The following is a 25,759-nucleotide window of genomic DNA, read 5'->3' as shown; positions in this document are numbered from 1 at the left end:
AGGGTGTATCTTTTTATGAAACTTATAGCTGCAGAATTCTTAAGATGGTTGCACAGGTACTGTCCAGTCTTCCAAATCAGTGATGTAAATGGCTCCCTTGGAATTCCCTTAGGTTTGACAAAGCCAGTAGAAAAAGTTTTATATATACAGGAGTGTTAGAAGGAATTCCAGAACCCAATAGCTGGTACACAGAACCACATCTTTTGTGGCCCTGGTTCAACTAACTACAAATGTGTCCATTATGCAAAAGACTTTCTGCATGTTGTAACGTTGTTAATCAGGTGTTAGCCTGTATTTGCTGTGAATATTCCAATGCATATCGATCATTCTGCTGCTACTGACTCTCATTACAAGATGAATCATCTTTTGAGGGGACTTTTTAATGAACTGCCTCCTTCACCTCATAAAGCAGCCAATAAATGTATAATTTACTTTTTCTCTGACAATTTGTCTTTGATGCTTTTCAAGACATAGGTTTTTCTGCTTTAATTTAGCTCATCATCAAAAGAGAATTCCAGGGAGCTATGGGGCATTTCAATTTTATTTCCAAAGAACATTTCATCATGTAGCTACTGGTGTTCTTTTTTGTTACTCTTCTCTCTCTCTCTCTCTCTCTCTCTCTCTCTCACACACACACACACACACACACACACACACACACATGGGATTTTCCTCATTTTTTCCCTCTGACATCTTTGTAACAGTGAGAGTAACTCAGCTTCTGTGTGAAGCTGGTCTTGTCAGACATACTGACAAGACTCCATGACTGAGTCTTAAATGTTGGCTGCATTACTCCCAATGTTTCCTGGTGAAAAGACTAACTTAAAGATTTAAAGTAAAACATTTTTTCTTAAGTCATGTATTTTTGCTGCCCCTAATCTTTTGCTATTTGATGGGGAAATACATTTTCCCTGACACTACTAATGCCACTTTGTAGAAGCCAGATACTGCTTTCCTCATTCCTCCCTTCCGCAAAGGGAATGAGTTGTCAAATCTTGATTGTTACATACAATGGCATGTTTGTTGTTGGTTCTGTATGAAAGTACATTTCATCTTTTGCCAACTTAAAGAATTGCCTTCTCAGAGAGCAAATATGAATATAAAGCTTGAGACATGTTTACTGTTATTGTGGGATAGTTTAATTCCATTTCAACGATCTCAACTTATTTTTAAAATGTAATTTACTCGTGTAGATATTTAAAATTTGCTATTTTCACTTAATAGATAATTTCGATCAGTTATATGATCAATGTTCAGTAGATTTGTTTACCTGTTCTCCGTCTTCTTTGCTGGACATTCTTCCTCTATCTTAAATTATGTGAGAATAGTTATCAGTTTGCTTTTCTCTAGATGTTTCTTTCTCAGAGATGGCAGTGAATTCTATAGGATTTGCACATTTGTTTCTGTACAAAAATGTCCTTATTTTATAATGTTGACAAGAATTCACATTTTCTTCAAATTATGGAAGGATGAATAATTTTATGTTGATAATTATTCTCTTTTAACATACTGAAGATAAAACTATACTGCCCACTAGCTTCTATCATCCTAGTTTGTATTATAATTCTCTTGGCAAAAATTTGTATTTTTTTATCCTTTGGCTGCACTTAGAAGTCTTGTCTTACATTTTATGGAGTATTTCAATAGTGTATCTGTGTTTGATGTGGCTGAACACATACCTTTAATCAGTTTGAAAAAAAATTCACTCAGGTATCATTTCAACAAATAATGACATCTATTTTTTCCTTTCCTTTATAAGAATGTGTGTATGTATGAGTATGTACATGTATATACATGCATCCAGAGAATGAGCTATACATCTTATATAGATCTAGATCTATGCACCTACATTTGCTTATAAAATTAAATAGACCTGCAATTCTATCTTCTCTATCTTAACTCTTCTGTACCGCCCACCATTTTGTCTCCCTGTGTTGTCCTGTAGATAATGGTTTTCTGGCATTTTCCTAAGGCACTGATTCTTCGCTTACACTGCTGTTCCATATGTAGCCTCAGTTTTAAAGTTCAGGCAGTCTTCTGGAAGTTCTATTTGGTATTTTGATTCATTTTATTTTATGTTTTACTCTACGGTCTCTATGCCCTATCTTGTTATAGGGAAATTTTTCAGTAAGAACACTTACTCTGTACAAGCCATGAGTTTGGATGTTGATTAGTCATTCATTAAGGTGAATGTGTTAACAATGAATTAATTTTTTTTTCAGCAAAAGTGCATCAATACAAAACCAGCTTCCTTGCTTGTTACATGTCTGTGTTCTATACTCCTTTCATTTGAGCCAGACCTTTCCTCCAGCTTTGTAGTTCTTAGGGTCTTTGAAGAACAAACTTTTAATATAAAATCTATCTTTTGAAAATTATTTTTTAAAGTTCAGCCAGATACCAGTGGTTCATGCCTGTAAATACTTTCTACTCAGGTGGCTGAGATCTGAGGAGCATGGTTCAAAGCCAACCCAGGCAGCAAAGTCTGTGAAACTCTTATCTCCAATAAACTACTCAGACAAAGCTGGAAGTGATGCTGTGGCTCAAGTGGTAGGGTGCTAGCCTTGAGCACAGAGACTCAGGAGAGGGTCCAGGTCCTGAGTTTAAGCCCTAGCATGGAAAAAACAATTCAAAATTACTTAATATGAATAGCAGTCAAGATTTTTACAAAATCATAGCCTGATTGGGTATAGATGATAAGAAATTGCCTTCTGCAGTTGCTGTAGGGCTGGCTTCTGCAGTTGTTTAAGGCTGTTTCCCCATCCAATTCTGTACCAGAGCAAGTGGAATTCTCGAAGGGAAAATTAACAAGGAGGTTTGATGATTGGGGTAGCCTGCATAAACTGAGTCTTTTGTGATGAAATCAAATGAATACACACACACACACACACACACACACACACATGCACATACGAACTCATGCACGTACAGCCCCAAAATCAGAACAGCTTCATATATAGCTACCACATCTCTTCATGAATCCTGTAACTCTCCATGGAACCCACTGGAACGAAAAGGGAAATTTGGGAAATGTAGTTCTGCTAAGCTAAGTAAGTATATTTATAAAATCAATATACTCATATCAATATTGGAAAATTTTAAATTTTTTAAAAGAACATTCAGGGCTGGGAGGGTGGCTCGGTGGTAGAGTGCTTGCCTCACATGCATGAAGCCCTGGGTTGCGTTCCTCACTACCACATAAACAGAAAAAGCCGAAGTGGCAGTGGCTCAAGAGGTAAGGCACTAGTCTTGAGCTGAAGAGCTGAGGGACAGCGCTCAGGCCCAGAGTTCAAGCCCAATGACTGATAAATAACTAAATAAATAACATTCAATTTCTCTTTAGCAGAAACATGCAAATCATCTCTAGGGCTGAAAGTGGAGAGGTGTGCCTAGTCCTTTCTTGGTGGGTACTTCATGGATTTTTGTTATCTCTTTCCTCCTAGATGTCAACTGAGTTTGAAATATAATCAATTTTCTTTCCCTTCCTCTCTTATGTTTTTTATTCCAAAGGATGATAGATATATAGGATGGTAGATATATAGGATGAAAGGACCAGGATTGAGGGAGAATTCTGTCCACTTGCTAGAGTAGGGATGGATGTGTTAGTGGGGTCTCAAGTCATCTCAGCAGCTGTTGAATTTAAATCAGAAATAGCTTTGATATTATTGGTTTTATTTCCCATTCACTGAACACAAAAACATCTGTACAAACACAGAAGAAAGAAAGAAATCTTTGGGGGCGTATTTCAACTTCTACTTCTCTATGTCTGCAATTGTGCCTATTCTGCATGAACTTTTCTATTATTAATTATCCTTTTCATTCCCACTATAACTCTAGTTTTTTTTTCCCTAAACTCTCCTGAAATATAAACAGGATAGTGAAAACTCACAAACACACACACACACACACACACACACACACACTCCAAATACATTTCAAAACAAAGCAAAAAATATAAAAATTGAATTGATGTCTGGAAACTATTACTTGATTGTATCCAAAACTTTCCACATTTCAAGGAAAAGGCTTGCCAAACTCAGACCAACAGAAATATTTGAGGAAGTATGTTAGGTACTTTGAAATAGTTGATGATTGCCAGAAAAGGGCCAACTCAGGAACCCTGGGCTAAGAAGACACTGAAGAGAATTTTTGTTCAAATCAGGGAAATTTTTGCTAGCAACAAGAGTGAAGTCCTCTGTTTTCCATTTATTATACCTCAGGCTGAATTAGTGTCACAAACCAAGCACTTGGAGTCCTGTGGATAAAATTTTCTGTCAACAAAAGCTAATTGGCCTAAGCCTTCTGTATTTATTATGATCAATTGTTGAATCTTAGAATTTAAAAAAGAGGTCTTTGAATTTCTAACTGAAAACCAAGGTTCAACTAACATTTTCACATTTCAAAATAACATAAACATGGGCACACCCATATATCCAGGGTCACACACACACACACTCACTCATACAAATTTACACAACAGCAGGGGAGCTTAAGTAATTTAACCATTGTGATGCCAAAGTGGGTTTGCCCCAGTAATTATTGCTGATTTATGAGATATCTGTGTCCAGAGAGAGCATGCCTCATGGTTATGGGTTATGGAAGACTAGAAAATACATCATCTTCTATCTTTGATTGAAAGGGTTTATTTCCTTTTTTTTTGAAACTTACATTCAAAAAAGAAAGCAAAGAAAAACAATAAATCTTTAGGCTTGGGAAATACCCATTGATCTGCTATAACTTTTAAATTGATTGCTGTGTCTTTTAGTTGGAATAAAAAAAAATCCTTAGGACTTGAGATGTGTCCTAAAGTAGTTAAGACCTCTTAGGAACTCTGAGACAAAGTACTGAAGCCAGGACCACCTTCAACTCTTGCCTGAATTTAACAAATGGCCTTCTAAATGGTTTTCCTGCTGTTGTGTATCACTTGGTCTACTCCATACCCAACAGCCAGTCATCCTCTAAATCAGATTTTTTCCTATACTCAAGACCCCTGGTGGTGCCTTTGTTCCTTCAGAATAAATGCTTACAGGATCCAACATGACCCCCTTTTTCTATATCGCCTCTTGTTTTCCTCTTCAATCTACTGCTTTTAAGAAGCTCAGGATGATTTCCTGGGTTAGCCCCAATAATCCAGGCCAGTCTCACAAATGTCTGCTTGATTAACCCTCTCCTATCTTCCAAGTTTTTCAAAGCTCTCTTCCTTTACGACCTCATGCCCATCCTTCTCCCATCCCTTGCCTCCTCCCCTTTCCTTTTTCTTCTGCTCTAGGATCTGCTTATCATAGTGATTACCACATCCTTTATTAAATCATCTAGTTCTATTCTCAAGTTGTCATTCAGTGATGGCCCTTCCCCACTAGGCTATTAACTCCACTAGGGCTACAATCTCCACAAGACTGTCTACTTTCTCCATGCTGTTGATACTTTTGAGCTCCAGACACCCAACAACAACATATTTCATGTTCACTATATCTTTGGTGATTATAAAAAAGAAAAACTATAAAACACTTCATGAATTTATAGATTCTTCTTATCCCTGTGTGGTGCCATTATATATGCTGCTGAAGCAATAAATACCTTTAAACGAATCATTGATGCAAAGGATAAATTATCTTTGCATTGTGAAAAACATACCTTTCTTTCTTCCTTTCTTTCTGTCTTTTTTCCTTCCTTCCCCCCCCTCCATCCCTCCCTCCCTTCCTCCTTCCTTCCTTCCTTCCTTTCTTTCTTGCTTGCTTGCTTGCTTTCTTCCTTTCCTTTTCTTTCTTTCTTTTTCTTTCTTTCTTTCTTTCTTTCTTTCTTTCTTTCTTTCTTTCTTTCTTTCTTTCTTCCTTCCTTCCTTCCTTCCTTTCTTCCTTTCTGCCAGTAAGGCTGCATTCATTGAGATGCCTTGTTCAACTGCACAAAAGCTGTCAATCATTCTGTGTCATTTTATCTATCTCAGCTTTCTTGATAGTAATGGGATTTTTGTGGAAAGTTTTCCAACATGAATAGTTGCGATCATACTTGACATACCATCCCTAGAGAGGATGAGGGAAATCCCAAGGAGAATGTAAGTATCAGTCTCGCTGCGTTTGTGGTAGGCTCCAGCACACTTCCGAGGTTGGGGATAGATCTACCAAAGAGATTTGGGAGTGCTAAATTTCTATTCTCCAAAGCACACCAAGAGACTGCCCAGACAAACAACTTGAAACAGCAGGTGACTAAGAAAGCCATTTCCTTGCCATACAAATGACAGCCTCCCTTTTTTCCACACAGGGGGAAGGTTCCTCCTCATCCCTGTCGGAAAGTTGCCATGAGGATCCCTCTATCCCCCCCAACTTTACTCCCCCCAACCCTCAAGCTCTCAAGTGGTGACCACCGTCCTTCCGGCCAGGTAGGACTGGATGGGAGGGGTCGCTTTTGAGAGAAGGGTGGTATGTAGCCATCCAGCTCCAAACATTCTTTGGTCTCCATCCTCCCCTTTCTAAGGATCGTTGTGTTCCCAGCCACACCCATGATGTTTGCTTCCTGACTTTCCCACTTTTCTCCTGTCCTCATTTCTTCTTCTTTGAGCTCTCTTCCTAATGTAACTTCCACTCTTCCATATCATTGTCTTCCTCTTTCTTCTTTTGATTTCACTATTTGAAAAAGTAGGCTCCTTGTTCAGTTTCGTGTTCCTTTCATCTACTTTGACCATTCTCACTTTTGAAAAAAGAAATTCCATTCTACCTCTCACTGCACTGTTTTCCTATGATCCTATTCTCTCGAAACTCAAAGGGATCAAATGAACACTCAGAGAGCCTTCTCAGTCCAGTCTGCTATACTTACCACAGCCGTCCTTTTATAAGTTCAGCAAAATTAATTTCATTTGCAGGTGGCATTTTGAGTTAAAGGGACAGCGCGAGTCCTTGGTTTCTGCAGAAGTAACAGTTGGAATGCTTAGGCCAGGTACTATTGCTTGGAGCAAACTGCAGCTTGAAAGAATGTTAAACTGGACATAAGACTTTTAGCCATGGCCATGCCTATAATAATCCTGACTACCTAGGAAGCTGCAATCTGAGGATCGAGGAAAGTCCATGAGACTCTCACCTCCAATTAACCAATAGGAGGTCAAAATTGGAGCTGTGGCTCAAGTGGTAGAACACCAGCCTTGAAGGAGAAATGTAAGGGATATTACCCAGGCCCTGAGTTCAAGCCCTAGGACTGGGATTAATTAAAGAATTATTTAATTAATTGAAATAAAAACTTTGAAGCCAAGATTTTAATTTGCCAAAGGAAATCTGTTGTATTTCTTTAATAAGAAAATTGGCCTGTGCTATTCTAAAGGGTATACATTTCTAAGAGGAAAAAAATTATTTTTTTAATTGTAAAGATGCTGGACAGCGGGGTTACAGTTACATGAGTAACATGTACAGTTACATGAGTAACATGAGTGCATTTCTTGTCAAGCATTGTTTCCCCTTCCTTTGGTGTTCTCCCACTATCCCTTCCCTCCCCCATTTCCATCACTCCTCCCCCTAAAGTTCTAAGGTTCATTGTGATTATTATTTCTTAAAGCAAACTTTTAATAGCAATGGAAACTAATTATTGTTAAGAACATGTAATTGTACGTTACAAAATAAACTTACAAAATTACTAGTTGAGGGGATTTTGAATGTCCATAAGACAAAGAAATGATCAATATTTGAAGTGATGGATATGCTAATTATGCTGGTCTGATCTTAATAGTCATGTCTAAGCACTGAAATATGCTATACCTCATAAGTACATATCATTATTGCCACACACTGTTAGTTAAAATTTTGAAAAATGTTGTTAAACAAAACAAAAATAATTACCTTAAGTAGCTAAGTTCTATTTTGAGATAATATGAGCAGCGTTTGATAGTGATGCTCTATTTTTATCTTTTATCTGTGAAGTAATGCAGGTTAGAAACATGTCAAAAAAATAAATGGTGAAGAAATGGCTTTACAAATTTCCCCACGGCTCAGAGTGTTTGCAAACCTCCATGGGCCTATGAACTATTGCAGCATCCCTATCCCATTGAATTGCAGATCCTACCCAAGAGGCAGAATGGGGCCTGGGTATCTTCCTTTAATTAACTCCCCAATAATAGCAACCAGATGCCACCATATTTTCAGGGACCACATTCTGCTTAGCAAGGTTCTACTACATTACTACATCCCAGCTGGAAAATGCAGAAGCTTTAAGCTACTATTATGGCAATTCATTATATTTGAATTTACATCTTATCTAAGGGCAAGCTTGGCTCGTGACCTTTTTGTTTTCTCTTGATTATAACCGGAGAGAGATAAAGAGAAAGACACAGAGAAAGAGAGACAGAGACAGAGAGAGAAAGAGAGGGGAACCTGGCCATGAATTCTCTGTCCTTCTTAGCAATGACAGTTCTCCCCACCCTTCCCATGTAACCGTGTGATAAAGCTAAAGCTCATATTTCTAAGTTGAAGAGACAGGGCCATGTAATATTGATTTTTGGATTCTACAGGTAGCTATCAGCAAGACCTTGAAAATACCTTCTTCCTTTTACATATGAATGTTAAGACTATCTCTCCAGTCATCAATTAGGAGCATCTAGGATTTTCTTGTCACACTTGCTGTTACTGCCTGGTAATTTTGAGAGCCATTTTGTGATATTTTATACATAAGCAGAGTATATGGTTTGCTGAGGATAAAAATGACAGCAGAGCTAAAAACAGAACTTGGGTATTGTTTTCAATCAAATGTTTAGCAACCATAAATGATACATTTTCATTCCTGGGTTTTATTGCTGGTGATAGCCAGGTTCACAACTTGTATTCCCTTCAGAATGTCAATTGAGCTTCTTGCTTAGCAAGAATATTTATTTTTAAAAAGATACAAACATTCCCACAATACCTAGACTTCTACATAAATTCTTTAATAGCATTCTTAGTTTGTTTGGTCCCCTTGGCTTTCCATGTACAAAAGGTGACATATAAATAAACCAACCTCACAGTTTTGGGGAAAAAAAGATTTCATTGCTGAAACAGAAAACTAATTCTAATTATAGTATTTTTTATTTGAAAAAGAACAAACTTTTCTTTTATAGCTTTATATGGAAAGTGAAGTTTTGAATAAATTTTAATATTTACGAAATGTTCCTTGCTTGGTTTTATTTTTCTCCCCCAAATGTTTCCATTTATTCACCATAACTGAAAACAAAGTGAAAGGATTAAAAGTAACAAGACATACAGCTATCACACAGATGCTGAAAATAATTTGTTATTGCTGTAGAAGGTTGAGTCCAAAAATGATCCATAAGTGCTTCAAATTCCATTTTTTTTAATTTGTAAGTTCAGAGTTCAGACTTTTGTTACTGGCTGAACCATCTGTTCTTTGGTATTAGCTAGAGATTAATAGATGAAGCTGAACAGATGAGTCAGACTTTTAATCCTAATAAGTTCTATTTCAATAACCATAAATCACCACTGCTAAGCGAGATTTAAAACAAACAATAAAAAAATGATGATTGTTCATTTTGTATGTCAGTGAGTCTTGAGATAAAGAATTGTAGAATGACCAAGTTCTAAAAATATAGATGACCGCATTGGAAAACTATAAATCTGTGAAAAATATTTAAGCACCTTCTTTATTCATAATGTCATTTTCAATAGAGCGCTCTCTCTCACTCTCTCTCTCTCTCTCACACACACACTCACACACATACACACACACACACACACACACACACACAAAGAAAACACTATCCCTACATGCTCTAAAATACTAAGAGTCAGTTTAAGACTACAGAAGGGCATTACATTTATTTCCTAATGAAGGTGATTTAAAAAACAATTCCAGGGACTGGGAAGGTGGCTCAGTGGTAGAGCGCTTGCCTTGCATGCATGAGGCCCTGGGTTTGATTCCCCAGCACCACATAAGCAAAAAGAAAAAAAGCTGGAAGTGGCTCTGTGGCTCAATTGGTAGAGCTCAAGCCTTGAGCTGAAGAGCTGAGGGACAGCGCCCAGGCCCAGAGTTCAGGCTCCAAGACCGGACCCCCCAAAAAAAAATTCCAATTATCACTTACTGAATGAATATTTACTACATTATCAGACATCTTCAATGCACATCATGTTACTATCTTCTTTTTCTCATTATTGTCTACTTGAGGAAACTGAAGTTCCAAGGAGTTAGTGAGCTCTGTGCCTCCTTCCCTCCCTTCCTCCCCTCCTTCCTTTTGTTCCTTCCATTCCCTCCTTCTTCGTTTCCCTCCTTCCCTCCCTTTATTCATTCCTCCATCCATCCATTCTTCCCTCCATCCATCCCTCGGCCTTCCTGTTTCTTAACTCACTTGCCATTGAGCCTCTACTTAGATGTTGAGTTCTAACCAGAAATTGTATATGCTTAAGATCTTTTTACCCCATCTTCTCTCCTTGGTGGATTTCTTCTCCCATTACTACACCTATATTCTTGCTAAGTTGGCTTGCTTCTAACTTATCTAAAAAAAGGGGGGCTTAGAGTACACATGAGATGTTGCCACAGGCCAATTTTTATTTGTTAAGCAATTGTCTTTCATTTGGATTTTATTTATTTGTTCAAGTTATATTTCCTAGGACCTATGTTTACCCCTGAGGATACTAAGATCTAAAGAAACATCCTGAAAGAGAAATATTTCCTTTTCAATTGTATTTGACTCAGTCACAGCTCAGGAAGGGGCATCCCGCTCTCCAGAGCAGGTGACAAATGACCCTGTCCTGCGCTTTCTCTGCTGTTGGACTCACAGAAAGCGCTTTGGGCTAACTTTCGAAAGATTTAAACAAGAATAAAGTTTACTAAGACTGAGAATATCTGAGTACTTTAATAGATTCACAAGGGAGGTTGTATATGCCTTTCAAGATCTTTAAATATGAAGAAGAAGAAGCTGTCTACCAACAGAAGGTTGTATACAACTAGGTTACTATTTTATGATCTCATTTGAGTCTGTGAAGGATGTGATTAATTAAAATAAGAAGTTTGCTACTAAAATAATAAATATGAAGTTCAGAGAATCCAAGGTGTTGGAGGACTCATTAAAGAGAGGTGCATAAATATCATGCTGAATGATTTAATGAGTCCATAAGGTCACTTATAAAACAATGAAACTGAGAGGGCCTACAAAAAATAAATTAGAATCAATAGAGTACTTCTGCATTAACAACTATACATGGCTATCTTAACACTTGAGAGTTGAATTCTATAATTATACCTTGAAGACACATGGGAGTGTTCTCTTCCTGTATAAAATGAAAATTACCCAACTTTAGCTTTTTGCTTGTCTATAATTAAAATACATTTATATATAGGTGTGTGCTTTTTGCTCTGGCCTTTGGAACTGGGAATACTTTACATGACTACAGTTGAGCGAACAGTGCTCTTTGTTTCCTTGTATTCATTCAACTGGTAGTTACTGAATGCAAACTATGTAACAGGCACTGAGGTAGCAGTCAAGAAAAAAGAAAGATGCACCCGCCTTACTTCTTCAAGTGATTCACTGAGAACCTTGCTTCAAGCAGATCACTGTCCAGTACCATAGCATTGTTCAGCAGGGTTTTCTGCAGCAATGGAAGATTTGTGTTTAAGTGGTCTATTCAGAAGCCATTAGCCATAGATGAAAATTCCTTGAACTCTGACTAATACAAAGGAGAACTGAGTTTTTACTTCACTTTTCCATTTATATTATATTATATTACTATATAGTTATTTGAACCCAGCTCCATTTCTGGCTCTTTTTTTCCAGTGTTTAATTGAAGGTACTCATGGACTTCTCTGCTCTGGCTGGCTTCAAAGTGTGATCTTCAGATCTCAGCCTCCTGTGTAGCTAGGATTATAGGTGTGAGGTGTGAGCCACTAACACCTGGCTTAAATATATTTTTAATAATCTCTTTTTTAAATTAACACACTTTTTGTATAAGGAAAAGTCCATTTTGACACTCTCACAGTATATCCTGATCAATCTCACCCTACCATTTTCGCCCACTGCATTCCCTCTTCTTAAAGTAATTCCAACAGAATACTTGTTGTTTTCACACAGCAAGTGAACTTCTTCATCCACATTTAATTTTTCTTTTGGTTTAACTTTCCTTTTACTTAAAGCAGCCACGTTGTTCATATTAATTTGTAATATGTTAGACCACCTTTCTATGAAGAACTTGCATTGAGACAAAACACTGGGAAAACCATAGAGAGGCAATACTTGAGTTGAGAACCACAGGGCTGAGTAGCAATCCTTTAGGCAGAGGAAGCAAAAGGAAGGGATTCTTGGTTGGTCTTAGGAATGAGCCTGAGATTCATGTCCTATTACAGAATTGTAATTCCATAGGGTATTAATCTGTCCAGACTTTCACAGTACTCTGTCAGACTGGGAGGCTTAACCAACAGACAGTATACCCTCATCATTATACAGCTGAAAAATCTAAGATCAAAGTACCTGCAAGAATGGTTTCTGGTGAGGCCTCTCTTCCAGATTTGCAGGGGGTGGTACTTTCTAGCTGTGTTGTCACATGACCTTTCTTCTGTGCATTCATGCAAAGAGAAGAGGGAAACTTTCCTCTTCATTTCCAAAGCCAGTCACTTCAGAAGGTAGACTTCAATATGTAAATTCCAGAAGACACAATTCAGTTCATGACACACATTTGTGTAATAGACACTTATCTTCTCCATAAATTTCTTTTCTTAAGAAAGGAAATATATATATATATATATATATATATATCCCACAAATATATCTCTAACATTGAATGCTTTTAATCACTGCTTTTCACAGGTAACATAGCATTCTAGAATACTAACAAGTATCACAAACACCAAAACTGAAATATCAACCTCTCAGACCTCAAATATCATTAAATATTGATTAAGCAAATATTAATTTTCTTTTGTTCTTTGAGCTTCAGTGGTAAACCAGAAGTAGTCATATTAGCTTACAAGAGCCACTTTTGTCATTTTGTGATATTGTGAGTCACTTATTAAATACACTTATTGATCCTTATTGAAGGTTATCACTTTTGTAGATTGGGATTGGCTATCATATGAATGTTTATATGGAGAAAATGGCCAGATTTTACAAAATGTGCATTTTTTCCTTTTCTTTTTTTAACTTTAATTTTATTTTGTTGTAAAGGTGATATACAGAGGGGTTACAATTATATACATAAGGTAGTGAATACATTTCTTGTCTCTCCCTCATTTTCTCCAACTTTTCTTCCCCCCGACTCCTTTTCCCCCAAGTTGTAAAGTTCATTTCCAATATAGTATCTTGTGAGTATCACTGTTGCATTTGTTCATTCTTTGTCCTTTTTCTCATAATTTTGTTATTCCTCTTCCCTTCCCTTCATCAGATAAATGTATATACAAGAGACAAGTTACCAAAATTAAAAACAGTGACAACAAGGGATAAGTCAAGGGGGGAAAATGAAAGAAAAAAGAAATAACTTTACCCACATTTTAAAAAAACCCTCTTGTTTCCATATCTTGGTGTTCATTTTGATAAGCTTCATTGAATATGGTCATATGTACATGGCTATTGAGCTATTGTGATCCTCTGCTAGAACTATTCTAGACATATACTAATTTTTACAAATGAGGAAAACTATGGAGATTATGTTTCATTGAATCTGCCTTACTTCACTTAATATGATTTTTCCAAATATCTCCATTTCCTTACAAATAGGTTGATCTTATTCTTTCTGATGGAAGCATGGAATTCCATGTTGTGTGTGTGTGTGTGTATGTGTGTGTGTGTGTGTGTGTGTGTGCATATATATATATATATATATCACATTTTCATAATCCATTCATCTACTGAGGGCATCTGGGTTGGTTCTATATCTTAGCTATGATAAATAATGCTGCAATGAACATAGTGCTGGTAGCGTTAGTGTGGCCTTGTTTGTGATCATTGGGTAAATACCCAGGAATGGGATTGCTGGATAATAGGAGGACCTATGTTTAGATTTTTGAGGAACCTCCATACTGATTTCCAGAGTAGCTGAACCTGTTTATATTCCCATCAACAGTGTGTTTTCCTTTCTTTTAAGGAGGGAGATCCCCATGTGAAACTGCCATCACATTTCTGGCACAACGTTACTGTGTTCTGACACAAGGGTTTCTCACAATTAATAGGGTTTCTTTTGCTGATTTTTCTTTTTGTATGTTTGTTTCTTTCTGCCAGTACTGGGACTTTAACTCAAGGCGTGGGCACTGTACCTTACCTTTAACACTCAAGGCTGGAACTCTACTACTTGAACCACAGCTCCACTTCTCGCTTTTTGTTGGTTAATGGGAGATAAGTATCTGATAGACTTTCTGCCTGGGCTGGCTTTAAAACACAAGTCTCAAAGTTCATCCTCCTGAGTAGCTAGGATTACAGGAATGAACCACAGGCACACTAATAATGAAATACTCCAGACTCTGTAAGTTATTAAAAAAAAGACATTTGTTTTGGTCTATGCTTCTTGTCTGAGGTCCAGAGGCTACATATTTTGCTGCTTTATTGCTAGTAGAGTCTCAAAATGGCACCAGTATCACTTGATGACAGACAGGGAACAGAGTTGTATAGCAAACTTATTTTCAAAGTAACTGTTAATCCATTAACCACATGAATAAATTATACATTAAGACAGAGTCCTAATATTTCTTAATATCCCATCTTATTCTACTTCTGAATATCTCAAAATGGAGATTGAAATGTTCCATCATGAGCTTCAGAAGGAAACATCATATTCACAACAAACTCTCCTTTAAAAACATAACTTTCTGCTGCCTTTTGTTTAGTGCTACTCAGCTTTGAACTCAAGACTTTTAATATGCTTAACATGTTCTTTTCCATTTTTGTACTACAGAGAGGTTTCCATCCTTGTCTACTTTTAAACTATCTGGACCCTGTTTTAAAATTTTTGGGAACACAGAAAAGTTTCTTAAAATATAAGCTTGGCATTGACAATGTTTTTTTCGAATGCATTTAGCGATGTCTTCTACTTGAAAATTGCCTCAGCCATAATTCAATAGCCTTCCCATTGCTAATCTCAGCCCACAGTTTATACCAAGCTAACATGGGTCTGGATGATTTTATAAGTGATACTTTGTCATTTTTCAAAAATTTTATTGAGCAACGAGTGCAATAGAACAGATTCTTGGGATAAATGACAGTGTAGGATTAAATTTTATTTTGCATAGGAAATATTTCACTTCAATATTGCCCTGTTATACTTCCTCCAAATGAGTAATCATTTATTCAGACTTTGATTAAATCAACATTCAACCTCTTCCTAAAACTACATTTAAATCACACTTCCAGATTCTAAAATTTGAGGTTCAGGAAGCTGAAGTGATTCGTCCATGAACACATAGAGAATAAATGTAGTTTTCTGCCCTGGATGTTTTCTGCCAATATCCACAGTACTTCTGCTGTTCAGACTAAAGTCTTGTTCATTTGTGATTTCTTTTTATCTCTATAACATTTTAGGAGGTTTTTATGAAAGTGACTGTTGAAGAAGGAATTCAAATGGAAAAAGTCACATGATTTAAAGTTTTCCACTTTCTCCAAGTGAAACTTATATATACAAATCTTTGAGCATCAGGAATCTACTTGAATTTAAGCACAGGAATGGGTAAAATCTTTGACATATTTTTGAGAAAAAAGGAAGAATCCCAGAACATAGTTAAGGACAGTTTTTAATCTGAAAAATGGTCTGGTAAAGGGGAAATAGCAAGGAGCAGCAAAGGGCAACTTAAAGGGTAGGAGAAATATCAAAAGTGAAGAAAGCCAAGAGCAAAACCCAGTGTGTCGATGTGAAGGAGATGGTAGACAGGGTCTAAAGTTCCTTACTCTGTCGGTCTGTTTCCTACAGTTACACAAAGCTACCTGAAGCTGACACTAGTAGCTCACACCTGTAATCCTAGCTACTCAGGAGGCTGAGAGCTGAGGATCACAGTTCAAAGCCAGCCCAGACAGGAAAATCTAGGAGTCTTATCTGCAATGAATTACCACACCTGTGGCTCCAGTGATACAGTGCTAGCCTTTAATAAAATGAAGCTCACCCAGGCCCTAAGTTCAAGACAAGGACCCTCTCCCCCCAAAACTGTTACCTGAGACTGAGACTGAGTTATTCATGAAGACCAGATGTTTGTTTGGCTCAGTTTAGAGCCTGTTAAGTCTAAGAATGTGGCACTAGTCTAAGAACGTGAACACCTTCTTGATGCATCTACGTGGCAAAACAGAACAAGTGTGTCAGAAAGAGATCACTTTTTATAACAAAACAACTAAATTAACCTATTGATCCATTAATGTATCATCTTCTCACTGGTCCATCTCTCAACAATGCTGCATTAAGAAAGAGGGGGAATGCATTCAAAGTGTAACAACCACTGAAGTGGTAGAGAAAAGCGTCCTTTAGCCTTGGTAACCAGGAGTTATTAACAGCCTCAGTATTCATGAGAGATCAACAAACATGGGGCTACGTAAAGGTGAGATGCACAGGAGACAAGGAAAGGGAGACAGTTGTTGAATGCACTTCTGGAAGTTCAGACGTAAAGGGAAGCAGAATTCTAGACAAGTAATAGAGATAATATAGGGAATCAGAAGGAAAAATCCAATTGGGAATGAGTATTTATAATTTATACTTCAGTTCAGTTTGTTATGTATTAAACACAGTGGTTTCCAGGAACAAAGAGAAAAAAAAAAGAATGCATTTGACTTACCTTAATTGTTGGCTGGGTTGTTTATCTGATGAAAGAATATTTGAGGATAAAACAAATATCTTAATGAGGAATTATCGAGAACAATACAGAAAAGAGGTTCCTGTAAAGACTGATTAAATTTTAGATGGTTTTCTTTTGGTATTTGATAGATTAATGATGAATACTTGCAGTCTGTCAATTCTAATTCCGTCATTAGGATCCATTCTGCCTCATGGTCCAGAGAAAGGTTTTTGCACATGATAAACTCAGATATTTTCTTTCCATCTTAAATTGTAGAATTTTTTACTTCCAAGGCCAAGTCACAGCTTAGGTAAATGAAAGGTTAGGGCTTCTAAGAGAATCTATACTCATTAATGATACAGAAATCTTGTGAAAAATAGGATTTTAAGACAGGAAAGAATTTCTCCAAATTCCAGAAACCAGATGGTTGATCTCAGGATTAGTCATAAGGAAACAGAAAGTCTGCCCCTTCGATCATAGAATTATTAGAAGTAGAAAGACAGAAATAAAATAGAGAGTAGGGTGGTTCATGCCTGTAATCTTAGCTAGTTGGGAGGCTGAAATCTGAGGAATGTGGTTTGAAGCCAGTGAGGTCAAGAAAGTCCCTGAGAATCTGATCTCCAATAAACTACACCTGTCCCCCCCACCCCCCAAAAAAAAAGAAAAGAAAAAGAAATCTGGAAGCTGAGCTGTGGTTCCAGTGGTAGAGAGCTAGCCTCGAACATAAAAGAAGCTCAGAGACAGCAACCAAGTCCTTAGTTTAAGCCCCAGCACCAGTACAAAAGAGGGTGGGGGCAGAAAGAAGAGAAGGAAAGAGTAGGGAAGAGGAGGGAAGAGGAGAAGGGGAAGGAAAGAGGAGAAGGTACGGAAGAGGATGGGAGGAGGAGGAAGAGGAAGAACATAAAGTAGATGAGACTTTGTATGAGCTTCTCTGACTTTTTATTAAGCTAAAATCTGGAAGAGTCTTGACAGGGCTCATGGCTTCCCACATCCTATGTGTTGTAGGGAGGAAGGAATATTCTGGATGGCTCAGTAATGGGAAGTAGTGGAACTGAAGGGATTGGTGGAAGGATAGCCAGAAAACAAAGAACTTTCCTCTGGTGATGTTAATACCCCAAGTTGTTCGCCTTGTCCAAAACCATGAGCTTCAGTAGTGAAAGACACCACCAGATATCACTGGGCATCATTCACTTTAAATCAACAGTCTTTGGCAAAATCTAGACCGACAGGATGCAAAGGAACCATTCTCCATGATAGCCTTTCTCTGCCTTAAAGACCCACTGAGTCTATAATAGATTTAAACACGAAGCAAGAGAAATAGAAAAATAAAATAACTTCGGAAGAGTGCACTTTACTGAAACAGACTGATTTGTGCAAACAAAGCAATAAAACTACTTTTGGGGGCAGTGGAATTTTTGAAGCAACTGGACGGAAAATGTTTATTTCCGTTAACAGGCTAGAAAGGCTAGGAGCTACTTCGCTCCTGTCCTTGGAAATGTGACTCCCACGCCTCCGGAGGGGATGGCTTGGAGAGCATTTCTGCCCTGACTGAAATGACAGCCATTTCATAGGCAGCTCACAAGTGGGGGTAAGCAGTGCCAGCTACTTGGACCCAATTGAAAGGAATTGGTCGCCAGGGAGTTTTCCAACCTGATTTCAGGTTTCCTGGACACCATGTCCTCCTGTGACCCAACACCTGCTGTGAAAGGTAGATGTTTGTAATGCAGTGAATAACCAACAGCCTCATGGCCTTCAGGTCCCACAGGCACGGAAGGCACAGGGGCTTGTGTGGTACCAGCATTTTCCTGTTTTCACTTCTACTTTTCTCCACTGAGCTTTCCACTTGCTTTGGCAAGATTTATAAATAAAACCTTTAAACCCATACTTTTTTTTAGAAGAAGAAATGTTTGGGTTTTCATAGCCAAAAGGCTTTATTCTGCTAAGTTAAAATCAGCATTAAAAAAAAATGTTGCAGGGATGTGGTGGTGGGGAGTTTGTTGGGTTGTTTTTGTTTTGTTTGTTTTATTTCTTTGCTCTTTTGGTTTTGTGATCCTTGTTTTTAAAAACTTTAAGGCCTCATACCTGCTAAACAAGTGTATTACTTTTGAACTACTCTCCTACCCCAGAAGTTGGTGTTTGAAAATGTTTATTTCATACTTAAAAGCTCAGAATAGCTGAATGGAATCCACTCTAAAACAAAATATTCCAAGAGCAAGCACACATGAATTCAGTCCTAATAACAGAGACAAAAAGAAGCTTTAGGAGGTGGTACATTTGTTTAAAAATTAATAAAATATTCCTAATAGACAAAATGACTGATGTATGGCTCCACTGGGTTTTTTTTGTGGTATTCTGGTAGAATTTTCCATCAAAGGTATCATAGGCAAATGTATGTCCTTGCTAATGCCCAGTCATAGCAAAGCTTGGCACATGGTCTGTAGATTTTCCCTCTACCCTGATAGGACTGCCAGACTGGAGCTCAAAAGAAAGTTTTGTTTTGTTTTGTTTTTGTCATGGACATGTGGGAGGGCTTGTCTTGCTGGATTCTCCTTTCTTGGTCACTCTGATGCCTTGCCCTACTTTAAGAAAGCACAGAATAGTGGAGAAAATACAGGCCCCAGAGCAGGCAATCCTTTTTTTTTTTTTTCCTTGTCGGTTGTGGGGCCTGAACTCTGGGCCTGGGCGCTGTCCCTCAGCTCTTCAGCTCAAGGCAAGCACTCTACCACTTGAATCACAGCACCACTTCCAGCTTTTTCTGCTTATGTGGTGCTGAGGAATCAATCCCAGGGCCTCATGTATGCAAGGGAAGCGCTCTACCACTGAGCCATCTTTCCAGCCAAGAAGAAAGTTTTAGAAAGGTTTTTGTTTGGTTGTTTTGTTGTTATGCCTCAATATATTGTGATATACTGCTCAGAAACTGATCATAATAATTTATGTGTCTACAGTTCCTTACTAGTATTCAAGTCAGACTGTCAAGACTACACTATGAGCAAAGATATTATGGGAGATATCTCAAGAGGCCACGAATAAACATTTATGATCTCTATTCACTGTGTTGACTGTACCTTGGTTATTGGCTGACCAGAATTTTGGCTTTGGGGGGACATTCAGTTTAAGGACAAAAGCTAATTGAATTGGAAAACCTGGAAATCATACCTTAAAGAAAGTATTTCAACACCTAAATTTCCAATCTTGGACTTATAACAAATTTACTTCTGAACAAATTTGAAATAGAGTTGAAAAAAAGCTTTTTTATCATTTATAATTGAAAAACAATCCATTTGAAAGAATATCCATACACATTTACACAGACACCAAAATTGTAGATGTTCAAATGCCTTAAATAAAATATGCCTTAAATAACACAGTCCTCTCTAGATAACTTATGATGACTACTGCAATAGAAATGTTATATAAATAATAAAAATATAGTGTATAGAATAATGACAAGGGAAAATGTCTGTACATTGACAGTATAGATGCAATTTCTTAATAACTTATTTTCAACACAGATCACCTATGTAATTTTCTAAAATGTAAAAAAAAACCTCTACTGCTGTGTAATGCATATATACAAATATGGATAGGAATAATAGAAAACTTCTATTCATCAATAGGCCACCATAACTACTTAGGTGATCAGTCTGGGATTGAGGAGATAGTCAAGGATACTCTATAGCTCTCTGTCTGTGTTTGTTCATGTGTTTCCCAAAATAATGTACTTATGTATTATCTGAATAACAAACCATGTTCTTATTTTCATGCCTAAGAAGGCATTACTGTTAAGAGTTAGTTTTAAATAAGAGAGCATTTGAAATTCTAAACTTTTTCCTAACTATTCATGTGGATCTACATCTTTCAAGTGCCCTCCTTCTTTCTATTTTGAGATCTTAAAACCTTGAATTCAGGATAAAAGGAACCATTCTGGTTCCTTGATAACAGCACATTTCAGTGAGCCCTTCAGACTTGATTGGGTTTCAGCAGAATTACAGTGACTCCAATGCCATCCTGAATCACCTGTCTCCCTCTTCGGTAGAAAATCCTCTATCTGTTTATAACATGATTAAGATATGACAACATCAAGTAAAATAGATTCATGTTTCCAATAAAAACACTGCATCCCCCCGCCAAATATCCTTAAATGCAACAATGGATGGCAAAGGAAGAAAGAATGCTCACAGGACAGGTCCGAGTGAAAGCAAATACCCTGAGAGGCAAGCAGAATACCCAAAGATGCCATTTACCTTGAAAGTTTCTACCAAGTTGACACTGAGCTTAGATTTTTCTCATGATGTATGGGCTGTTGTTGAACAGGAAATGAGGCCAGTGTCTAATAAAAGTTCAATTTCCTAAAGTTGGGACCTCAAAGACCACGCAAACTCTAAATGTGTATAAATAAAGAAGTAAAACAAGCCAGCCAAGTACTAGTGGCTTATCCTGGCAATCTTTGCTACTTAGGAAGCTGAGATCTAAGAATTTCGGTTTGAAACCAGCACAGGAAGTCAATGAGACTCTTATCTCAAATTAGCCACCAGAAACCTGAAAGTGCTCTGTGGCATAAGGTGGTAGAATGCTATCCTTGCGCAAAATAACACAGGGACCACATCCAGGCTCCGAGTTCAAGCCCCACGACTAACCAAAAAAAAAAAAAAAAGAAGAAGCATAAGTAAATAAATAAAACAAATCTATTATCGTATGATTTCAAAACTTGGTATCAGATAAGGGGAGAAATAAATTCTTCCCTAAGTATTCATAATTGCAAACTGACTTTCAGGAAGGTTTAAAGCCTGAGCTCACACTACCTGACAAACCCAGGATTTAGAACAAATCTGTGTCATCCTAGAAATTATAATCTTAAAGGTTCCCACCTGCTTAATTGCTTCTTATAATTCTACAGTGTCACAGTTTTGTAGTGCTCATTCTGTTGCATTAGTGGTTCTTGCTTATGGACTTTCTTGTGTTATCTGCTTCGATGAGCTGATATTTCTTGGAACTTTATCTGCAATAATAACATAAGTCTGGCTTAAAGATTTGTTCCTTGGTTGGGCATGATGGTGCATGCCTCTAAACTCATGAGTGAGGATGCAGAAGAAGGAAAATCTCAGGGCTGGGAAGGTGGCTCAGTGGTAGAGTGCTTGCCTTGCATGCTTGAGGCCTTGGGTTCAATTCCTCAGCACTACATAAGCAGAAAAAGCCAGAAGTGGGGCTGATGCTCAAGTGGTAGAGTGCTAGCCTTCAGCTGAAGAGCCCAGAGTTAAGGACCCATGACCAACCAAAAAAAAAAAAAAAAAAGAAAAGAAAGAAAAAGAAGAAAGAAGAAAGAAAATCTCAAGTGTGAGGCCGGTGGCGATGAACAGCAAGCCCTTGTCTCTGAGATAAATTAGTTATAGCATATGATAAAAAAAAGTTGCACTTACAAACACTAAAAATTATTAACAGCTTTTACTTCAATAACATTCTACTTAAAAATACATATCAGTAACCTAAAAGCTTAGAAAAAATATACACAGAAACAAAAGGGAAAATATACCAGGAAAGTGCTATTAAAGAAACCTATTTTAGTTGTGTTTATATAAAATAAAATAGATCTTGAAAATAAAATAATAGAAGGCTGCTACATAATAGCCAAATGTTCAGTCCTCCAAGTAAAAAATTAATGGTATTCCTGCAAAGCAGTATATTCTCAGGAGATATAAAACAACAATATTGATAATACTTAATCTGTCTTTATAGTAGAAAATATTCAGCCCAGTCTCTCAGGGACTGATTTATCAAACAGACTGAAAAACATGTCATCATAGTACAGAGAATTTGGATAAGAACAAACAACTGGAAAATTTATTAATTCATGTTTGCAAGTATTTAAAACAAAAAATCAAATCTAAGGAAATCCTTACAGTTCAAACATTTTCCTTAGACAAAAATGCTTACTATTATCCTTTAGTATCCAATGCAGTAACATAAGAAAAAGAAATAAGCAACATGCAGCTGGCATCAACGCAAGTGTATGATATAAATTCAACAAATATAGAAGATATTATGGGAGAATATGTTACATAATTGAGAAACACATACAAAAAGTCTTTGATAGCATGCTTATAAATTACACTAGCATAAAAAGTTTTCCCAAATTGATCTAGACATTAAACGCAATACCAAAAGCAATAATTTTTTCAATATTTGTAGAACATACAAGTTAGTCCTCAAATTTATATGAGTTAAGACTAAATAATTACTGAAACAATTCTAATATAAGACAAAGTGTAAAGATTTTGCACATATGCAACAATGAGATGTACAAGTCGTAATGTTGAAAAACAAACTTTACAACTTGGGGGGGGAGGAGGATCGGGTGGGGGTGGAGAGAGGGTATGGGAAGGGATGGGAAGTGGAAACAAGGAAGGAGGCAACAATGCTTGCTAAGCAATGTACTCATTACCTTGCCCATGTAATTGTAACCCCTCAGTACAGTATTTGCACAATAAAAAAATAAAAAATATTTAAAATCTTTATGAACATATAACACTAAAGATATTGATGGGATATTGGCAGTTTGAACGTGGACACAAATAAATGGCACATCCATAAATGCATACAGCCATTAAAACTTGAATTTTGACATAAATGGCACTGGAGATCAGTGTAGATTTAGGCTTTTCAACAAAAGTATTGGGACTACAAGTTATCAATATGAAAAAAATAATGGATTCCTGCAAAAGCCAACATCCAAAACTCTAAACCCAGGTGGATTCAAGACTTAAATATGTAACATGAAACTACAGATCTTTAGAAGGTAATGTAGAATATTTTTGTTGATTTGTGCATTTGAGAAAAAGAAGGATTTCTTTCTTTTATTTTTTCCCCGTCAGTCATGGGGCTTTAACTCTGGGCCTGGGTGCTTTCCCTCAGCTCTTTAGCTCAAGGTGAGAGCTCTACTGCTTGAGCCACAACACCACTTCCAGTTTTTTGAGTGGTTTATTGGAGATAAGAATCTCATGGACTTTCCTGCCTAGGGGTGGCTTTGAACTGTGATCCTCAGATCTCAGCCTCCTAAGTAGCTAGGATTACAGCGTGAGCCACCAGCACCCAGTGGAAGGATTTCTTTAGCTATAAAATTTACAAAACTTTCTCCAGGTCTTTCCATTTCTTAACAAATGGGGCAATGTCATTCTTTCTGATGGAGGCATAGAATTCCACTATGTAGTTATACCACGTTTTCTTGATCCATTCATCTACTGAGGGGCATCTGGGTTGGTTCCATATCTTAGCTATGGTAAATAATGCTGCAATAAGCATAGTCGTGCTGGTAGCCTTAGTGTGGTCTTGTTTGTGAACATTGGGGTAAATGCCCAAAAGTGGGATTGCTGGGTCATAGGGGAGCTCTATGTGGAGTCTTTTGAGGAACCTCCATACTGCTTTCCAAAGTGGTTGAACAAGTTTACACTCCCACCAACAATGCAGTAAGGTTCCCTTCTGTCCACATCCCCTCCAGCATCTGTTGTTATTAGAGTTTTTGATTTTAGCCATTCTTACTGGGGTGAGGTGGTATCTCAATGTCGTTTTGATTTGTATTTCTTTTATGGCTAGGGATGTTGAGCATTTCTTCATGTGTCTATTGGCCATCCTTATTTCCTCTTCAGAGAAGTTTCTCTTTAAGTCTTTAGCCCACTTATTTATTGGGCAGTTGTTTCTTTGAGGATTTGTTGTTGAGGGATTTAATTTTTTGAGTTCCAGGTATATTTTAGATATGAGACCCTTGTCAGTTGTATGGTCAGTGAAGATCTCTCAATCCGTGGGCTTTCTATTGATCTTGCTAGCTATGTCCTTTGCCAGGCAGAAGCTCTGTAATTTCATGCAATCCCATTTGTCCAACCTTTCTTTGATTTGTTGTGTTTCTGGGTTTCTTTTAAGAAAATTTGGGAATGTGTCAAGGAGACCTAGGGTTTCTCCTATTCCATCCTGTAATGTTTTCAGAGTGTCTGCTTTGACTCTGAAGTCTTTGATCCATTTGGAGTTAATTCTGGTACAGAGTGATATATAAGGATCTAGCTTTAGTTTTCTACACGTGATTAACCAATTTTGCCAGCACCATTTACTGAAGAGGCTGTCTTTCTTCCATTCTATTTTTTTAGCTCCCTTATCAAAGATTATATGGCTATAGGTCTGTGGGTTCATTTCTGGCCCAAAGAAGCATAGGTCCCATGGTTTCCCTTATTTGTAATTACTAGTATATGTCTGAGATAAGCAGAAACAGTCAGATAAGATGATGTTAGGCGAAATGAACCGAAGATAAGGACTCAAATTTTTTTTTCTTGCAATTGCTTCTAACATATTTATATTTCTTTGTTGCTTTGTATGTCCCTCCCCCACAGTATAACACCTGTTTTCACTGTATTTGATATTGGTATAATTTGTGGAGGGAAAAAAACAAATTATTTAGATAAGGATACAGGTGGACCCACTGCAACAATGAGAAGTACAAGACTTTATGTCAAAAAACGAACTTTAAAATTTTGGCCTGGGGGGGAGATGAGGGAGTGGTAAGGGGGGAGCAGGGAGGGTTGGGAAGGGATGGGAAGGGAAGGGGAAACAAAGGAGGAGGCAACAATGCTTGATAAGAAATGTACTCATTACCTTCTCCATGTAATTGTGACCCCTCTGTATGGTATTTTCACAATGAAAAAAATTTAAAAAACTTACAAAACTTTACAGAAAGTGATAATTAACCACAAAGATAAAAACAAGTTGCTTGTGTCTCAAAAATCAGTTTGGATAGGTAATTGTCACATATAACACTCAAAATTAATATTAGATTGTATTATGGCATATAGTACATATCATAGTAATGGATTATTACTAGTATGCCTGAAATTCCTTTAGATTTAGAAAGAAGCAATAGGAATGTATAAAATCCCAAACAGACATTTCAAACATTTGCTCTTATTTGTGATCAATAGCCACACATAGATCAAAAAATTCAAATTCAAGCTACAGTACTGTATACTTTTACACCTTTAGTCTTGTGATATCAAGAAAGCTTCAAGGATATTGTGCAGCCGAGACA

At 37.2% G+C, this 25,759-nt stretch overlaps 1 protein-coding gene across 2 annotated transcripts in view; it reads left to right on the top strand.

Annotated features, from left to right (window-relative positions):
- Plcb1 (phospholipase C, beta 1 (phosphoinositide-specific)) overlaps positions 1-25,759 on the top strand; it is a 614,138-nt gene that overhangs the window by 540,288 nt on the left and 48,091 nt on the right. The window contains exon 32 of one of the 2 annotated variants that reach the window (XM_013011004.1): positions 6,256-6,373. The exons of the other annotated variant lie outside the window; for it this stretch is intronic. Within the exon in view, the coding sequence (XP_012866458.1) occupies positions 6,256-6,354 (99 nt within the window). The 3' untranslated portion in view covers positions 6,355-6,373. The remainder of the gene's footprint in view (positions 1-6,255; positions 6,374-25,759) is intronic. 2 annotated transcript variants of the gene reach the window in all.

Source organism: Dipodomys ordii, unplaced genomic scaffold (assembly GCF_000151885.1).
Source record: "Dipodomys ordii isolate 6190 unplaced genomic scaffold, Dord_2.0 Scaffold13, whole genome shotgun sequence".
Classification (NCBI taxonomy): domain Eukaryota; kingdom Metazoa; phylum Chordata; class Mammalia; order Rodentia; family Heteromyidae; genus Dipodomys; species Dipodomys ordii.
Note: the sequence above shows the minus strand (reverse complement) of the source record. Positions and strands in the feature narration are given on the sequence as shown.